This window comes from Lampetra fluviatilis, chromosome 35 (genome assembly GCF_964198595.1).
Source record: "Lampetra fluviatilis chromosome 35, kcLamFluv1.1, whole genome shotgun sequence".
In the NCBI taxonomy this organism is placed as follows: domain Eukaryota; kingdom Metazoa; phylum Chordata; class Hyperoartia; order Petromyzontiformes; family Petromyzontidae; genus Lampetra; species Lampetra fluviatilis.
In genome coordinates this window covers 7,139,346-7,159,691 of record NC_136309.1, presented here as the reverse complement: position 1 = coordinate 7,159,691, position 20,346 = coordinate 7,139,346, and the positions used below count along the sequence as shown (strand labels likewise).

Here is a 20,346-nt window from a genome sequence, read left to right as displayed (position 1 = left end):
GTGTCAGGATGAATCGGGGTCGGTCGGTGGTGTACGAGCGGGTCCGCATACTCTGTATTGAAACACGTTTTTTTGGTGATGCTGCATTGGCAGTGATGCACAAGCACAAATAACACGCAGGAACTCGTATTCGTCAATAGTACCATGTTAAAAGAAAAAAAAAACACATATAATCGGCGACATTTCAGGCATTGGACCTTCTGCGGAGCACATCAAGGAGAAGTTTCATTCCCCAAAATTTCACCGATTATATACTTTTCTTTTCAGGTCAAAGTACGATTGACAAATGCATTGAGTTCATTTGTACAGAAAAATACAAGTATAGTGCTTTGGGTGAAATGCAATGCATCGATCAAATTGACTGATTTCGCAATAGGGATGCACGCAAAAAATTGTCGTGTGTTTTTATTTATTTTCCAGTTGATGCTTTCATTTGTACCAATTATTCTTTCGTACGGCTGATGTAGATGCAGGGCAAAAAAATATACAATTTCACATTCAAGGTGGTGAAGCCCCTGGTGCAGCGGACGCTGTGATGTCTCCTTCGTATTTGTGGACCGCGCATTTCACTTCGTGACAAGTTGCACGGTCCGTTCTGCGTGACCACGGCCGCACACTGCCGGGGAGTTTTCGTTTTCTTGGTTTGTTTTACTTTGAGCGTAGTGCATCAGGTATTGACTGCCGCGGTCGGTGCAGTTGGATGCGGCTTAGGGTTGGGACCGCGTACCGATCGCTAGTGGCGACTGTAACTTGGTGGGCACGCAGACAAAAGGAGGTCTACGGCGAGTTGTAAACACTCTCGCCTCGGTCCGTCTCCTGTGTGAATTGAAGTCAGGGTTGACAGATATGATCGATTTGCTTTCTCTACGCGGAATGCAGCTACCCAAAAAAGCGTACCAAGCTAGGTGTGTTTGAACAAGACTCTGTGGATCAAGGTGCATTATATTGCAATTCGTGTACATAAGCTGGTGGTTTACAACAAAAAAACACACACAACACTTTTAACATTTTATTTTTATGGGCCATAAAAAGCACACATTGTATGGCTGGGTAAATAATGAAATAAAAAGAGACTGAAGCCCTTGCAAAAATTGTTCCCAAACAGGTTTTGTTTTCCTCCTTCCGTACGAAGGCACGGAATAAGTGGGCTTTTCTTTTACTCGCCAGACGGCACGAGACACGTTCCAATCACTGCCCGTCGCCTCAAACGCGTCCGTGGGCAGGGGGGGTGGGGAAGCGCCACACGTTTGGCCGAAGAAATGAACGGTCCTCAGCTTTGACGGGAAAAATGCCGAGGAAATGTCCGGATCAAGCCGTTGAAATCGTTTTTTTGTTTTTTTGAAAGGCTAAAACCACTTTTCCACCTTCCTCCACCCCACCATCACCACCACCACCACGGCCATCATTTTGTCAGGTTAAACTGTGATCCCAGGATGCATTTCGTGGTGCTCCAAGGATGAAATGTGTCCCAAGATGACGGATAAATTCGTTTTGGAGATTCGCGTAATTATTATTCCAGCAACCGGTTGACAAACAATCCGCTCTTCCGCTCTGTTTCGCTTCTCTCGCCTCCCCCACCCCGCGCCCCCCTTCAATGGAACTTCCCCTCCACATTAAGCAGTCACCTTCGCTCGCTAGTTTCCCGCTCCTCACTCAAAGCTCACTTCTTTTCCCTAGCTCAACCCCACGACCCCGTTCATGTCCAAATTCAATAACCACCACCGTTACTGCTCCCTCTTCATATTCTCATTATACGGCAATCACTCAATAACCCCATTCATTCATTCATCACCACTCTTCCTCTCATCTATTGCATTCACCTCATCTCCACCGTCACATTAACACGTTGTAAAAGTTCTTAATTTTCTGAAAAGTGCCTCGGTTGAAGGCTCTGTATAAATGACGTTCAGATAAGAAATGAAGCAGCAAAAAAAACTCATCTTCTTGGTTCTTTCGTAAAGTCACGGAGAAAGGAAAAAAAAACAATAAAATAAAATTATCACGACGTTTCGGCCACAACACAAGCAGCCGTCCTCAGGTGAAGAAACAGAGCTGTCGGAAAGACATCGCTCCAATGAGCGCTGCATGTGTTGTGGCCGAAACGTCGTGAGATTTTTATTTAATTACACTGTTTTATTTTTATTATTTTATTATTTCCCTTCTACGTGGCTTTACCGAAAGAACCAACAATATGAATCTCTGCAGTCACAAAAGCTTTAAATCGAAAAAGAAAAAAAAAACTCGTCACATTTTATTAGAACGATGGTTTTTCTTTACTTTCAACCGAAGAAAAAAACACCAAAACACCGATCTCCTAATGACCCAATCACCCTCAAAGGGAACCAAGCCGTGGCAACGTTGACAGGACGTTGGATGTCACCGCAACCGCATGGCCCTCCCACACCGCCGCCACCCAACGTTTACGAACACCCGGCTGGCTCGCTCGTGGCTGGAACCATATCGGCCCCCCCCACCCCCCAATCATCGTAAGGTGTTAACGACAGACACGGGATGATGAAAACGAATGCAAATAAAGTCGAGCGAGTTCATTCGCGTGAGATGGAGTACGGGAACAAACACGTCCACGTCGACGACTACGAGCACCTCGTGCTCTCTTTTAGCCCCGCCCCCCCTCCCGATACGTTCCATTCATTGGCTACCACATTCTGATAAGCCCCCCCCTCCTCCCCCTTAACTTGTATTTAAGAGCTTGCATCTTGGAATCCTTGCCTCACTTGATGCAGCAAATCTGGCTGTGACGGTCCCACCTGATGACGGAGACTTGTGTTGCCTCCGAAACGTCGTGATTTTATTATTATTTTTTTATTAATTTTAATTTCATTTTTTACCTACGTGACTTTCCCGAAAGAACTAAGAGTATGAATCCTTGCGGTCACGAAAGATTCAAATCTAGAACAACAAAAAAATCGCCCAAACAAATTCGCGCCCGATATTTTGTGATCTCCGAAGCGAGGCGGTCGAAAGAGCCCCGGGCTGGTTTTGTGCACGGACGATCACCACCACCACCACCACGTGGACGACGACGACGACGAATCGCCAGGGGTGTTTTTGGGACACGGGGGAGCTGCTATGTGACCAGGGGACGGAGGCGTTGAGAGGAAGTTCTCTCCGGTGACTCCGGGTTTCACTCCCTCGTGTCAAACACTCGCTAAGTGGTGTTGACCAAACAAAGCCAGTGGAGGCTTTCTTGAGTAAATAATTGGTGTCGCCATCACTCCTACTTTACTTTCTACTCGCTGCACGACGTCGATTCGATGTAAATTACGGTTTTAAAAATAATCACTCTTGGTTTTTTTTTTCTAGCCGTCTTTCCACCATCCTCAATACATCGTCAATCAGTGTGCAAAAGGTGAATTAAGTATTTCTAGATTTGAAGCTTTCGTGACTGCAAGGATTCATATTCTTAGGTTTTTTCGGTAAAGTCACGTAGATAAAAATTTTAAATTAATAAAAGTAAAATAAAATAAAAAACGTCGTGATTTTTATTTTATTTTACTTTTATTAATTTAAATTTTTTTACCTACGTGACTTTACCGAAAAAACCTAAGAATAGTAATTAAGTATCTTCCCCCCCCCCCTCGCTGTCAGATCTGTATTGGGACTGAGTCTTAAGAAACACCGGTCGCATTAAATATTTGCCTCTCCTTATTCCTCGAGCACAAACCAAATAGGAAATTACTGGGGGGGGGGGGGCGGGGTTTACATACTTGAACGTTTTTGATTGACTGGCCTACAGGTTTTATTTACCCAGCTGGAGAACACATTGAGATCCATTGCTCCTGGCAAAGGAGACAAGGTTTATTCTTTTTTTCTTTACCGAGGGCCATTTTACGATTTGACCACGGGACCATTTCAGTGATTTCTAGCGATGGTTAAAAGCAATGGACGCGTCAACTTTGTCCACCCGTCTGCGACGGCACAGGCACGTGACCCAAAACAAACTAGACCGCGGCGTAAAAATTTCGTCGCTATGAGAGACGTGCCCCATGCAACACCGGGCCACGTTTGGTCGAGCGGTCACCCGCACCGTCCCCGGCAGAGCCACTGTCTGAGCCCCGTTGGGCTGATCGTGCACGTACGATGGAATACTGAATGAGGTTTTGGGGCCGAAACGTCGGTCCGTCGCTTGTTCGACCTCCGTCGTGAAAGGTCTCGGGTCACCGGCGAAGATCGGCGGCTTCGTTGGTCAGAATTTGGTCGACGCGTTGGCCCACGTGGTTAATAAAAATAATAATCATCATCTTGATTTGAAGCTTTCGTGACTGCAGGAATCCATACTCTTTGGTTGTTTCGGTAAAGTCACGTAGGTAGAAAATAAAATAAATCACGACGTTTTGGGTGCAACACAAGCGTCCGTAATCAAGTGGGGAAAGTTATTTTACCAAAAGAACCAAAGAGTAATAATAATAATACTTCTTGGTTCTTTCGGTAAAGTCACGTAGAAGGAAAATAATAAAATAATATAAATAAAACATAATAAAATGCAATTCTCACGACGTTTCGGCCACAATGCAAGCAGCCGTCCTCCGGTGAAGAACAGGTCTTTCCCTTCTACGTGACTTTACCGAAAGAACCAATAAGATGAATCCCTGCAGTCACGAAAGCTTTAAATCTAAAAATAATACTACTATCTGTGATAAGGTGACAATCTTTATCGGGTTGGTGGAGGGTTCGTGAAGATAATTTTGGCATGAAGCTACACCGTGAGGCCTCACCTGAAAGCAATCGGAATCAGAATCTTTATTTAGACCAGAGAAGGAATCCGATGAGCTGTGAAGCTCTTGTTGCACAGATGTCCAGTTAGGGGCGGGTTAGCAATGTATGGACAGATCAGACGAATCCAGATCGTGTTGGATAGCGCTTCTGAATCAACGCCTCGCTCTGCACGCCGTTTCTTTTTTATTCATTCACCGTGAATATTTACACCGGCACACGATGGCCCGGGTGCTTGTTGAGCGATGCGTCATGGGCTCGAAAGCTCACCTCGAAACAGGTGGCTTAATCATTCCAGTCGTGGGAATCGAACCCTCCCCCCCGGGAACGTTTCGCACACAGTCCCATCGGCGCATGCAGCGACCGCGAAGCCATTCGGCCCACCCGTACGTCGCACGCGTGTGCGAAGCTGACGTTCGTATGCTCGGGGCACGCCCAAGGCTATGCGCCTCCAATGCCGAGCTTCCACAAACCCTTCTGGGATAGATTGATGCAAGGAAAATGTAGAGTATGAATGATACCACGCTATATATATACACACACAAACATATACCATCGACAAAGATCGTCGTTAACAGACTTGGGGCAGGTGCTGTAAGCGAGCACCGATGAAGACTGGAAAGTGCACGAGGGGGTGGGTGGCCAGCACCACACCCGGCCGCCTTTGTCTCCCTCGTGGTGATGTTTACACACCGCACCAGGTACTCATTTGAGGCTGAGTCGACCGAGGGAAGGCCCTGGACCGGTTCAGATATTCGTCGCTGGTGTTGGCCGTGAGCGGGAATCGAACTATGATATATGCACTACAGCATACATCATGTCGCCACACACTTGCATCCCATCATGGCCAATATTATGACACACTCGTGACTGCCAGACCAGCAAGCCATAAACTCGCGAGAATGCTGTGCGATTTATGTACGGAACCAAGCACTATTTATTGTACAGATGACAAATACAGAGACGAAGATCCCCATATGGCCTTTAGTAGACTGCTGGCCCAACTTGTTTCTAGCTGAGCACCAAGTACGATTGGCATAATTGGGTGGGGAATGTGGTGAGCAATTCTCGCAGCCACCTTTGTTTCCCCAAAGCTGATGCTAATACACTGCACCAGGGAGATACTCAGAACCAATTCTGATATCCGCCGCGAAAGTTGGCCATGGCCAGGAATTAAACTCGGGTGGCCGGGTCCGTGGCCTGCGAGACGCCAAGCGTTACACCGCCGCTCCCCATTCCCGCAGCCACGGGACTTTACGTACGCACAGCAACAATAACAACAATGACGTGACAGCCACCGCCATCCGCCACGAAGCGGTGGTGATGATGCCACCACAGCGCTTGTGCCAGGCCGGGCAATCTTTGTAGGCCGCGCGACGTAGAGAAGAGGGCTCGCGCGCTGCCAGGAGGTCACCGGGACAGACGGGTGGTTGTTAGTGGGGTCAACTCAGACGACCGGTAGATGCGTTCCCACCTGCGCTTCCGCGCCATGGCACGTGCACTTCGCGGCACGTACTCTTACGTCCAGCCGTGCAATCGGACAAGAAAGCACGCGGGCGGCCGAGCGACGCGCACGCGAACTCGCCATCGTGGAGAGGACAAACAACAACACAAAAACCTCATACAGGTGGGGCCGCGTTGAATGCTCCCCGTGTACAAGATTGGTGGTTTATTCACACGCCCTTCTTTCAAAAGCTAAACACCCCCCGTCTATTAATCTCGCGGCAATGCGTCACGCAAACGAAGCGGAGATGCGAGTGCGTGAGACTTGTGATGATTCTCCCTCTCGTTGGGGAAGGGTCGGAGTGGTGCGGGCAATGGGGCGGGGGGGGGTTGGGGAAAGCCCACTCAGAACATTTGTTCCCTGGTTGCCTTTGCTTGAAAAATTAGTCCCCAGATTACCATCGTGGAAAATGGCAAGATTCACGTTTTCCTTTCACGAAGAGGCCCAAGGCCACCATTCTGAATAGAGTAAATTCAGAAAATTGTGTTCTTTGAAGCCAGAAGCCTCTTCCAGTATTTATTTGAGTATGTAAACCTACCCCCATAACTCACATTGTGCACGCGCTGAAGGGAAAATGCTCTGACGGCTGTATTTTACGAGGCCGCACCGGCTTAACCCGGGGCTATATTTGAAGCCCCATCTTAGACGTATTAATTACGTGAAGTAAGATGATAATTGAACGAAGTCAAAAGTTCAAAGTTATGTCTCCAGACTCAATTCAGCATTGGTGCACAATTAATTTCTGTTTGTGGCCCTGAACCAGTCAGTGGTGGAAATTCCACATTCCTATTGCAGGTGTCAGTATGTCCCATGGCACAAACCCTGTGGTCTTCCCCCAGTGCAGTGGTTACTCATAAAACCCATAAGGGAGAATTATGATGATGAGTCAAGTACACGATCACATTACTGCCTGGATAGATAGATCTCATGAACCTTTTTAAAAGTTTACAAGAGTGAAGACGAATACTTAATCGGCAACAATAGCTCTTCCGATCGAAGCGTGTATTTGTTGTTTGAGTCGCGTATTGAAATGAACGTTTGGCACGCTGCACGTGCAATCCAGGCAGTTTGAACGACGCAAATGTATTCAACCCCCCCACTTCTGTCCATTCAATGGTATAAATGGGTTACGGGCACACTTAGTCGACGAGTAGGTCTAATGTGGTGGGATATTCCCACCTCTTGCAATGTTTTTTTAAACATATCCAGCGTTGAAGAGGAGGCCTCTAGACATGCTCCTTCCGCCAGCGGTGGCATGAGCAGGAACTTGCAGGGCCCCATCTTTACCTCTTGCATCATAAAAAATAAAGCTTTATTATGGTTCGTGCAAAAAAAAGTAAACATAATGTTTGGCTTTCTGAGGGAGAGACATTTATTTTAAACAAACTACAGACAAGGGGTCAAGATAATTTGTCATAACCAAACACAGACACTTTTTAAAGCTCTGCTTAATCTACAATTACAAAGGGGATTATATTTTTAGGAGCATAATTTTCTAATTAATAACAAGCACTGCATCGCATCACGTTATTACTGCAATTCCCCATGCCGGCATAATAAATAATGAGGTAATTCTTCTCACTCAGACATTCATTGTGCAGTCGTCAGCAGTCACCAGGCACGTTTATTTTCCATCTCTATTTCAATGCATCAGCAAATGAACCTTTAATTATCTGCGAATAGCTTGTGTTACAATTCAATAGCCACGTAAACATGGCACAATTGCACAATCTTGTTTATATATCTCATGACTTTTCATATTCACCAGTCATTATCAATGTACTGCTACATTAAGGCCTCCCACAAACCATTGGCACCTTCACGTATGTTGAACCTCTTTCGTACCGTACATTGCCAACCATGCTAATCGGAAGTGTGGGGAAAATACGACAAACTAAGCACAAAACGCAGTGCTCAATAAATGAGTTTTCAATCTAGATTATTTCAAAGTGCATAGCTCCAATGGCGTCCTAATATCCGAAGGAAGAGCGTTCCAGACGGTCGCAGGAGCGAGCCTTTCTTGGTTCTGCAATGTAACAATCTACCCAGCACCTTCACACGAGCCGATTTCTTTGCTCAATCTCCTTGCTAGACGTCCTCTCACTCATTCCACTTAATAGTTGCCACTCAGTTACTATTCTTGACCATCGTTCATCATCCCTTCAAGCGACATATCAAAAGTTTTAATAACTGAATGATCTATAATCCACGTGGTCCTCCCCTTCAATCTCTCCCATGCTTCCTCGTGCAATGCCACGAATAAGAATACCACAAACAAGTGGGGAATTCTGGTTGAAGTAATAAATGCCCATCCATTCCATATCTTCACAGAAAATATTATTTTCAGCATATATATTTTTATATAGATGACAAATAACAGATACAACGATTCCCATACAGCCATCATTAGAGTGCTGACCCACGTGGTTTTAGCGAGCGCTAAGGGGGTGGGAGATGTGGCTAGCAATACTCACAGCCACCTTTGTCTCCCCAGTGCTGATGCTAATACACTGCACCAGGTAGGTGGAATCGACCGAGGGAGACGCTCGGGACCAGTTCTGATGTTCGCCACAAAAGTTGGCCATGGTCAGGAAACAAACTCAGGTGTTAACCGATAGCACGTGTCTAAACAAGCAAAACGATGGGCTGGTTTCGACCTTCTGGGTCTCATCAGTGGAGTTTGGCTTGATAAACAAACACTGCCGATGTACCAGATGTGATTGGTGGGAACACTCGTCTTGAACGACAGAACCCTGTCAGTGCAACAACAAGAAAAAAAAATTCTATAAAATGTATTACGTGCTGTCACGGAGTGTTCCGCATTGTTAAACAAATAAAGCCACTTCCGATCTGTATCTCCGAGAGAAAAAAAAATCGGCGTGTAAACAACGATTCTCACCGGAGATTCACACGTGACGATCGCTGTCTCGTGGTGTAGGTTTTTTTTTAAAATTATTATTACGTAATTCCCGCACAAATTTTTAAATCGAGAAAAAAAAAACGTTGGCTGCGTGTAAACGCGACGCCAGCCGCGTGCCCGACATGTCCGTTGTGGGTCCACACGCGGACGCGAGAGAGAGGGGGGGGAGGCTTAAGGGTGCAGCAGATTATTGTGGCACTCCACGAACAAAGTCTGTCTCCGTGACTGCCTTAAGTGCTGCTCACACTATCTGCACAATCTTGGGAACAGGTAGAAAAAAAGCATTTGCTAACCGGTTGCCCGACACCCGCTTGACAAAGACAGCTCACAATCAAGGGCCACGCTTTTGTACAACACACAACGATTTCTCATTCTGTCATTTTTCTAAAAATATACCTATGAGAGCGGCGGGGGGGGGGAAGGAACTGGACTTTCCCCAAGAAGGCAGATGGTTCTCGTATGTAAATCAAGTGAAAGGCATCCTGAATTGATTGGTCAGGGATATTCATGGATAGGATGTGGCCTGTTTGTAATTAAAACATGATGGCTTTGTGCTCAGTGCCTTGGGGGGGGGGGAAACGTGCAAAAAATAAAACAGATGGAAAGCAGGGCTCAAAATAACCCACCCGCAGGAATTGAAATTCGGCGCAAAAATAAACATGTATTATTTTCTTTAAATATCTATGTACAGAGTACAAAACATAAATTATATTACTTCGCTTCTCCTAGTGTCTTGACCGCCGTATGCTTCGTGTTTATCCAATGCATAGGACTTGTAATGTAGCCATGAAAATGTGGACTATCCAACCCAATTGCACCAAGCTGCCATCAGAGATGAACACTGCCCCGTTGTGAGTTAACATTGGTTGCGGAAAGCTGTTCTCAAAACATTAAAACCACTCCTCATGCACACCACACATACCTTTGCGCCCGTAAAGCAAAGACAAAGATATCCCGTATAGCCTGAACAGACTTGTCGGGGCAAGCGCTGTTAGCGAGTGCCTATGAAGGCTGGCATGGAACACGAGGGCGTGGGTGGCCCATAACACGCCAGACCGCCTTTGTCTCCCCAGTGGCAATACTTACACACTGAACAATTGTACTCATTTGAGGCTGAGTCGATCTACGCCCAAGACAGGTTCATACAATCGTCACTGGTGTTGGCCATGAGCAGGAAATTAAACTTGTGTTGCCGGGTTCGTAGGGCAGTGATAACCACCGCTCTCCACACACACAGACACACGTGCGCGTACACACGCATGCACTGGCACACGGAAAGATGGACCAAGTATGTGGGCGGCGCCAATTAGAGGAGGCGGAAACACACACACACACACACGAGGTATGATTATTTAAAACAATGGCCCCGTGTCCAAATAAACAAGAGAGAGAAAATGAATTGATGTATTGCCAGCGAATTCGCTTGTCCGCTGCTGGGGGTGAAAACCTATCCAAACGACGTCGCTTGCCGTGGTTGTTTGACCATATTTCACCACGATGGTCAGTGTGGAGGGGGGGAGAGAGGGGGGGGAGTGCTTTTTGTGTTAATTAAATCCTTTATATTAAGTTCGCTTGCTTGCTTAGGACCGTGCAAATCTTTAAGTCGTTTTTTTAACCCACTTCCCGTGATCCAATCGAGCTGACATTTTGCACACAGACTCGTTGTGCGTGACAATGCATTCTCGTGAAAAAAATTTTCCAAAATTGAACACTGTTTAAGGAAAAATGTTTAAATATCTAATTACCAATTGTTTAATGCTGCCAGAGGACGAGAGGACTCTAGCCGTCCCGATGCCACGCATATAAAGGATTTATAGTGAAAAACTTTGTTTTTACGGGTTTACTTGTTTTTTGTCCTTCCCCCACGCCTCCGATTAGCACGGTCGGCTCCGTACGGTGCGAAAGAAGATCATCACACATACCTGTTCGGAAACACTGGTTCTACGGCCAAAATGCTTCCGAAAAAAATGTAGCCCAACTTTACTAATTCTGGGTTACTAAGAATGAAAATGATGCTTAAAATTGTTGATTGGCTCTAGTTTTCAAGATATGCCACTGGGTCAGCATATACGACCCTTGACTTTGGAATGGCGTAGAAAGCAATATATAAAGTGATATACGTCGCTTTCTACTCATGTTCGGTGGCTGCAAATTGAACTCAGCTTTGCCAGGTTCATAAAACGATGCGCTAACCACTGTCCCACCACTCCATCTGCATGAGAAAACAAACGGTGTAGTGGACACAGCGGTGGATGTAGGTGAAACAGTGGGTTAGCGTGCCGCACTATGCCACCCGACGACCTGAGTTTTATTCCTGACCACGACTAGCGGGGGACTGATATTTGAACGCCAACTTCACCAACCCGCACAGACTGGCGCGGTGAAGTATGTCAAGCAACCCCTATGACTGGCACAGCGTGGAGAGACATTCATCCAGCAGTGGATTGACGAAGGGGCTGGAACTTTTCATTTTAAGTCATCGTAGCCGGGTGGCAGGTCTGCAATGGGGCCTGTCAAAGACAAAAATCTCCCATGTAGCCTTAACAGACTGCTGGGGCAAGTGCTGTTAGCGAGCACCGATGAAGGTTGGCAAGTGCACGAGGGGGTGGGTGGCCAGCACCACACCCGGCCGCCTTTGTCTCCCTCGTGGTGATGTTTACACACGGCACCAGGTACTCATTTGAGGCTGAGTCGACCTAGGGGAGACCCAAGGACCGGTTCAGATAATTATCACTCGCGTTGGTGGCCGTGAGCGGGAATCGAACTCGTGTGGCATGGTCCGTAGCGCAGCGCGCTAACCACATCACTACCGCTCCCCATTGTCCCTTTCAATGCACAAGTGGACATACGTTTAACACGAAGGCTTTTGCGAGCAATATTATTCGTAATATAGATCGCGATCTAACCCAAAAGCCTTCATTATGGACACACGTTATAGGCCCTCGTGGTGCCACACCAATCGGCAGCTTGCCCATGAAATCCCAGAAGCCAAGCAAGTTCGTGCATGGCCACGTCCTCAAATTTCCAATCGCCGGGCAAAAGTTTGTTGTGACGAGCTGTGTTCGATAACCGTCAGGTGACGCTGCCGGATAAAAAAACAAACTGCCTTAGTGGTATGAAGAGACGAGGTCGTGTCGCTTACCCGAGTGTACAGGCGGTGCAACTGCACTACAAGCCACCGGCGTGTAACAAATTGCCGACACATTGAACTTTACTCGACTAGACGTGTAACACCAGTAGCTTAACTCTGCAAGCGTGTCCTTTTTTTTTATTCGGTGCATGCAAAAACCCGTTTGCTGGAAATCTCGACTAAGTTGATTCTCGTAAATTCACCCCCCCCCCCGATTATTAGCAGATCCATGTGTTGCTTATAAATTATCAGAAGGAACTCGTTTGTGCTTATTCCAAGCAAATCTGCAATGCATGCAGATGTCAAATCAAGGCCACAATCCCCACCCCACCCCCCCCATCAGATGCATCACTGGATTACAAGCACATAAATATATTATTATTCACTTAGTTACACACTTCTTACCAATCCCCTTGAAAAGGAAAAATAAGCCGTAAAAATGTAGTTATTTCTCAGGAATAAACATTATCACGAACCTTTACGCTGCGTCGCATTCCCCACCTTTCTTCCCGAAAACCCGACCACCACCTTTCCTTTCACGGCTTTATCCTTTGACAAACACGCCGCACCCTCTAATCCAAACCAACAACAAGATCCTCCTGCTTTATAAATCATCCAACACTCGCTGCTTATCTGCTCATCCCACTCACGTTTATTGCATGTGCAACCCACCTTTTCGAGCATCTCTTCGTCGTAACCGAACGGCTCTTCTGTGTGTGTGTGTACAGTGTAACATAACTCTTGAAGAAATGTTGTTCTTGCACTCACGTCTATTTTTCACTCCGGGCGGGTGTTAGTTTGGGTTATTTCGCTCAGTTTTTAATTCCTGCTGCGCTGTCGACAATACGCCACGCGATAACGAATCCCATTGGCAAATCTCGCAGAGTAAGTGCCACCTTGCGCTTGTGTCCAATGCCGGGGTTGAGTAAAATCAATGTTTACAGAACTTTTTTTTTTAATAAACCCATTAAGTGGCATTTTTGTTTCTTTTACGCAGTATAGGAGCGTACATTTCCCTCCCACTCGACGGAAATATCGGTGCTGTTGTTGCATGGCAGCCAAAATATTTATTGCAATTCAAAAAAATTGAATTTTGCCAAATTTAAGTGGGAAAAAAACACGCTTTAATCTGAGAGTCAATTGTGCAGTTATTAGCGGTCAGATTGAGGCCAAAAAAATTACTATATACGTAAAGGGCCCGGTTTAATCACAGGTGGCTGATACCTGGAATGGGACCCAGGCTCTCAGCAGTGCCAGCTTCGTGCTCTGCCTTCTAAGGCACCCAGCCCCACAATCCAGTCCTGCATATATAAATATTACAAAAAATAAACAAACCTAGTTAGGAATGCATCTAGTGAATTACGAGCGCTCATTTGTATTATGCGTATTAAATCTGTAACTGTTTAAGTGTAATAAAATGTGGTGTGTGTTTTTTTTAGTTCTTTCTCCATTACTCTACGTTACCCTCTAGCAACATTACAAGCTAACGAACAAGGAGTGTCTGTCCGGCACGATGTAACATCTGCACCTAATTACAGGCCCCAATTTCAATTAAGCTCTCGGAACAGCATGGCCCCCACCGATGTGATCAACAAACCGAAGCTAAAGGCTTCCGATGGAGCGCCCGCTGATTTGCCGCGCCTTTCGCACGCCGCGCTCTTCATTGTGAGCCACGTTGCTCAGGTCAAATTGGAGGGCTCATTAAGCCGCACAGAAAAACGATGCCATTGGGGTTACGTTGCCGTCGCGGTTGCCGGAAAAGTGTTTTTATAAGTTTTGGAAAAGTAAAAAAAAACCCCGCTATTAATGAGCATGTGCGCAGAGACTCACTCGCTACTTGAATTTCCAAGCCCTTTTTTAATGTACACTTTGCTTGTGGAACATGATTAAACTCATATATAAATGAGATTTCAAAATAAGCCCATTTTTGTGTGCAAATTAGTCTCTACAAAAACATAATTAGCCAAACATGCCAATGCAGAACCCACCTGAACAAGTATTGAGAATTGGTGAGGACTGGTTTAGAAAGCTGTCAAGCTGGGTCAATAAAAAGAGTACCACTTTGTGAGAATTCGACAGTAGTGACGCTAACTGCCCCCATCACTGGGTAACGTGGAATTTCCACCTCTGGTTTAGACTTGCCAAGAAAGATGAGTGCCATCCTATGGATCGTTTGAGCAGGGAGACATTTCTTTTTACTTTTTGAATATACAAGACGTTTACTCCATCTCTTAAGGTCAACATCACTGCCTGCTCCAATTCTCTGGCAACGTTTCGAATATTCACCGTGAGGCTACTCCCGAGACCGTCCGCTGGCTCGCTCGCCAACCTCGACGTGAACGCAGAATAAACACCGCTGATCAACTCCACGGCGTACGAAACGAGTACAACCCATTTCATAGTTACTATTCTTCATACCGTATTTACTGTAAATACAACAGCAAGCTTGGCAAATCGTCCCCTGCTGCACAAATGAATAATATCCGAATCGTATTAAGTGTGTCGTGTTGATAATTATAATCCCGGATGTGCAATGGGGTGAAACTGCCCTCAATGTGCTTCTGGGGATGATGGTACGTCCAGATTACAAGCGAATTAAGATATTTGGATGGATCATTGGTATTAAATGGTGTTATTGCTCAAGAACATTTCTCTAGAATACGTTTTCCACAACCATCGTTCAAAGCTCTTTTAACAGCACTGGCTTCTCAGCCTAAAACACAAAGGCAAAGATGTCCACTTAACCAAATAGACGGCCGAGACAAGTACTGATGGAAAGCGCTCATTAAGAACGTCTTTGGAGATTAGGGGCCAATACGAGCGGCACCATACCCAGCCACTTGCATCATCCCAATGCTGCCACTGACACAGCAGGCACTCAATTTTGGCTGAGCCAACCTACAGGATGCCTATGCCAAGCTCGGATTCAAATTGGCCACCCTTGTGTTTGTACACCATGACCAGTGCCATTAAGGCCGGTACATCGCATTGTGGGGGGGGGGGGGTATGGCCAGAATAATGGTGCTGATGTTTACACACTGCACCAGATACTCTGTTAGGGCTGAGCTGACCTATGGGGAGGCGCAGGGCCGGTGGAGATAATCACCACTGATGTGAACCGTGGCCGGGATTCTAACCACGGGGTCGCCGGGCTCGTATTGCAGCACGCTAACCATTGCACTGCCACTCCAAAGACAAAGATCCCCCATATAGCATCAACAGGCTGTTGGGGCAAGTGCTGGTAGCGAGCACCTATGAAGGCCGGCACACGAGGGGGTGGGTGGCCAACATCACACACCGCACCAGGTATTAAATTGAGGCTGAGTCGACCTGGGGGGGAGGCCCTGCAGGACCCGTTCAGATAATCGTCACTGGTGTTGGCCGTGAGCGGGAATCGAACTCGCGTTGCCGGGTTCATATCGCAACAACGCAAACCACTGCACCCCCGCCCGTACCCAAGCACGCACACCAACAGCAAAAGTGGGGGGGGGGGAATTCACGAAAAAAAGTTGAAAAAACTGTGGCTTGCTCAGTGAATGACAAGTCTACATGCTGCACACCCACCCAAGTCCTCACGTCTAATCCCAGTCGAGAGCCACGAACACCCCCCCCCTCTCAACTTCAGCAGTGGCCCCGAAGCTCTCCAGCCACGGGTGGGTAGAGAGAACCGGCCCGGGCGTTTAGCCGCGCGAGCCAAAAAAACAACAGACCCGTCCTGGAATTGACAGCCGCGAATTAATTTATTTTATTTTGCTGTAACTTCCACCCCCCCCCAACCTCCCCAAAACGTATTTCTTCGGCAGGCAAAGCTGCGATTTGCCGCCGGCACGTGAAAGGAAAAGAACGCGACACACTTTTTGCCCGCTCGTGCAAATAAACCCGCTCTGCGTAATAAACGCGCACAAGTGGACGCTGTAAAACAACCCCTTTAACACGAGGGGAATTTTCACCGTCGCCTCAAGAGGAGGTCGTTGATGTTGACCTGTGCGTGAGCGCAACTTTAACAAAGCTGTGCAGGAGTTCACAAAGAACAAACTCGCGGAATTGCGTGAGCATTTGAACGACATTCTAATGAGACTAGTCAATTGCCACTGATTAAAAATCTCAACGACGATAATGCCAACTAACGACATTCGCATGGCAAAATGTATTTGCAATGGAATATTCGAGTCATGCGAAGCATCTCGACGTTAATAATAGCGACGTTACATCAACGATATCATCAATGCAGCAACGTCAGTCAACGTGAATAAGTGAAGCAAATCCAATCCCACTTTGCGACCGCCGATCGCCACGCGGTTCGCGACTACGTACGGCGCGAAAGAAGTCCCAGCACGCGTTCGTGCGAACGAAACACGAGACGGCCTGGGGAACGAAAGTCTGCCGATAAGCGGCCCCGAAAGCCTTTCAAACGCGGCGAGAAACAATAGCGGCGGGAACAGGGCAATCGTGTCCGCAGTGCGATGACAACCGCGGCGATAACTTGAACGCACCTTCGAAGTCAGAGAGGATGCCCTCCAGGTGGTCGTTGATGGAGAGTTTGTCGCTCATGGCTGACATTCTCCCCGGCCGCCCCCACCACCCCCCCTTCCCCTTGCCGTGAGTTTCGCCCAAGCGCTTCTTCTGCAGACGGAGAGGGCACGGAATCCAAGATCTCTCTCACTCTTCTCACTCTCCTCTCTCTTCTCTCTCCTCTCTCGCGCGAGCCCGCGAATTTGAGTCCACGCGTTGCGGCCACCACCTCCCCCACGTCCCGCCTCCCCCCTCCTTGGGTTCGGCTTTAAAAAAAAAATCGCCCCCTCCAAAAAAACCACCCCGGTCCCAGTGGCCGCCAGCAAATCCGAAACAACAAAAAGTTTCGTGCGAGAAGGAGTCAAGCGGTCTTCTCTTTGCCCACGAACTTTGCAGGAGCGCCTGATTCGTTGTTGTTTTCTACTTTTTCGTGTCTATCTCATGCCGATTTAACGACGCAAACTTTCCTTGTACAAAGACTTTGCGAGCAGCTGCACAGCAACACAACCGCAACCCCAAATGAAACCTTTAACAACAAAAAATTCCCAACAGAACAGAGAGAGGGAGAGAGAGAGAGAAGGTTTGGGGGGGGGAAATAGTGCCAGAGCAGGAAGGCACACGCGCCGCACGCTCGCACAAGGGGCAGCTGCACCCTGCGTGTTGGCTGCTGTGCTTCTTCTGCGGGACGCGGTACTGAGACACCCGAGACAGTACTTGAGGACGGGGGGGGGGTGCTGTGAGAGACACCCACTGGAAGGGGGTGGAGAGAAGTATGCAAAAAAAAACTTGAGAACTCCAGGACCACCCCCTCGTAGCCCCCGCTCCGTCTCTCCTTCCTCCTCCTCCAGCGTCAATTCCCTTCCCCTCCCCGCAACACTCCAACCCCACAACACAGGCGCACAGCACTAAGCTTCTTCCCCTGTGCCTATCCCTCCTCCCCTTCCCATGTGTGTGTCTCTCCCTCCCTCCCTCCTCCTCCTCTCAGCCTCCCAACAAACTATCCCAAAACAGAAATAAATAACTAAATATACAAACACATCTGTGCTCACCACGTGTGAGCGCGCGCACGAGATAATATACACACGCACGCAACTGAACGAGCACAATTGTGCATTTGTATCGATGCATTTGAGAACGCACTGATGTCTTTTTCACTGACACACATGTTTAGCGTTAAGTAGAATGGAGCATTTCGGGGCCAGTGTTGTTAGTGAGCACCTATTAAGGCCAACTAATGTGACACACTGCACCGAATACTCATTTAAGGCTGAGTTCACCTAGATGAGATCCAAAACAGGTTCAGATGCTGCCTGTCAACGATGTTCAATGTCATCATTTGTATTCCAGACACCCATGCACCAACTTCTATACCAAATATTTTTTGCAGATTGTAGGCTCACAAAGACAAAGATCCCCTATGTAACCTGTTCAGGTAGTTGGGGCAAGTGCTGGTCGTAAGCACCTATGACAGCTGCCAAGTCACAATGAGGGGGTGTTGTGGCCAGCATCACTCCTGGGCAGCTTTGTCTCCCCAGTGCTGATGTTCCACACCATTCCAGGTAGTCATTTAAGGCTGAGTCGACCTAGGGGAGGTCCCACGAACAGTTACAATTTTCGTCAGTGTTGTGCATCTGTAGCCAGATATCGAACACGTGCTGCTGATATTCATAGCACGGCCCTGAAACCACGACACAACTGAAACAAATATCGTGTGGGGCAAGTTCTTTCAGCGAGCACTTACAAAGACAAAGATCCCCCTTATAGCCTTCACATACTGTTGGGCCAAGTGCTGTTAGCGAACACCTATGAAGGCCGCTACGGCGCACGAGGGGGTGGGTGGGTGGCTCGTACCACGGCCCCAGTAGCAATGTTTACACCACTGCACCAGGTATTCAATTAAGGCTAAGTCGACCTAGGGGAGACCAAAGGACCGGTTCAGATAATCATCACTGGTGTTGGTGGCCGTGGGAGAGAATCGAACTCGGGTAGCCAGGTTCGCAGCGCAGCGCGCTAACCGCGACGCTACAGCTCCCCAACAAGCACCTACAAACACACACACACACTTTGCGCCTCCCTTAGCAGCACCAAGGCGTAATTAAAACACGAGCTGAGCTCAAATTCCTGTGGAGCGCACGGGGATGTGTGTGTGGGGGGTGGGGGGTAAAAGTGTGATATTTTGTTTTCCCCCCTCTCACTCTCTTCCTACCCCACTTTGCCTTCCCCACGTGGTGGCCGGTGAAGCCCTCGCAAGCATGCGCAACAGGCTTCCAGAGAGATTAGCGCGCCCGAAGGGAGAGCGGCCTTCAAGGAGCAGTGGGCGATGGAGGAGGCCGTGTGCTCGGTGGCAGATGACGGGGAGCTCTGCATGCTGATATGAGCTACCCGTCGGAGGCCGTTGGACTGCGAGAAGGGCTGCGTGCAGAACGAGAGAGAGCGAGAGAGTGAGCGAGAAAGTGAGCGAGAGGTGGGGGTTTACATAAAGCAAAGTTATAAAAAAAATTACGAAATGATTAACGAAGCAAAGTGCCGAATACACGGAGCATCTTCTTGTTTCCACTGATCGTAAAAAAAAAAGAGAGAGATGCCACCTTGTTTCAGCACCCAAATCCGGCAAAAGGGAAGGAAAAAAAGAAACCACGTGTTCCCCCCCCAAAAAAAAACACACACTCGACAAGCCATGCGGGTGTCATGGCGTGACAGCGTCAGACACGCAGCCACCACCGCCGAGAAGCGTGCTGGAAGAGCCATAAGCCGCCAACGACCGCATGTTGTCAACCCGTTCCTTGCTGGAATAAAAAACAATCGAATCACGCGGTTGTGTTGAGATTAAGGCTCCTCCGGCCCTCTTTCTTTGTTCCTTCAGGTGGCAGTTTTTTTTTATAAAAAAAAATCTCCATAATCCTCAAGCGATTCTGCACGCGATCGTGGTTTTTGCGATTGTCTAGCTTGATGGGCAGGACGCAGGGCTGCGAGTCACAAATGGCACTTGAAATAATTCTCAAGATTGCCTGCACACATTGCTGCAGCATACACAAGCAAAGGGTACACTGCAGTGCACACTGACTGCGGTTCTACATCCCATTTCAAAGGTTTAGGCGCAGCCCTGCAATGTTTTTCTCACACCATTGCTGGTGGAAGGGCTTCCACTTCGAGGAAATTCCATCGAGCACTCACCTCTAGATTGCAATTGACCTTAATCGGCGTCTTCACTCCGGTCATCCTCAAACCGGCTTTTGGCTGCCCATCAAACAAAGGCGGTCACTGCATCGCGCGCTTTCAGATGCGCTTCTGTGGCCGTCTGGAACGCTCTGCATTCCGATGTTAGAAAGCCACTGGAGCTATGCACTTTTAAATCTGGATTGAAAATTCATTTCTTAAGAACATTTTTTGCGTGTTTAGTTTGTTGTCTTTCCCTCCGATTAACACGGTTGGCTACGTACGGTGCAAAAAAAAATAAACATACATACATCTCGGAAAAACTGCTTTTTTATACGTATAAAAAAAATCATCACTGAGAATCAAGACTCTTTCATTGAACAGATCCCT

General features: G+C 47.6%; 1 protein-coding gene across 1 annotated transcript in view; it reads right to left on the bottom strand.

Annotated features, from left to right (window-relative positions):
• LOC144944587 (neuronal-specific septin-3-like) overlaps nt 1-17,497 on the bottom strand; it is a 208,720-nt gene extending 191,223 nt beyond the window's left edge. The window contains exon 1 of the mRNA XM_078872868.1: nt 16,782-17,497. Coding sequence (XP_078728994.1) covers nt 16,782-16,848 — 67 coding nt within the window. The 5' untranslated portion in view covers nt 16,849-17,497. The remainder of the gene's footprint in view (nt 1-16,781) is intronic.
• Between the last annotated feature and the right edge of the window lie 2,849 nt (nt 17,498-20,346).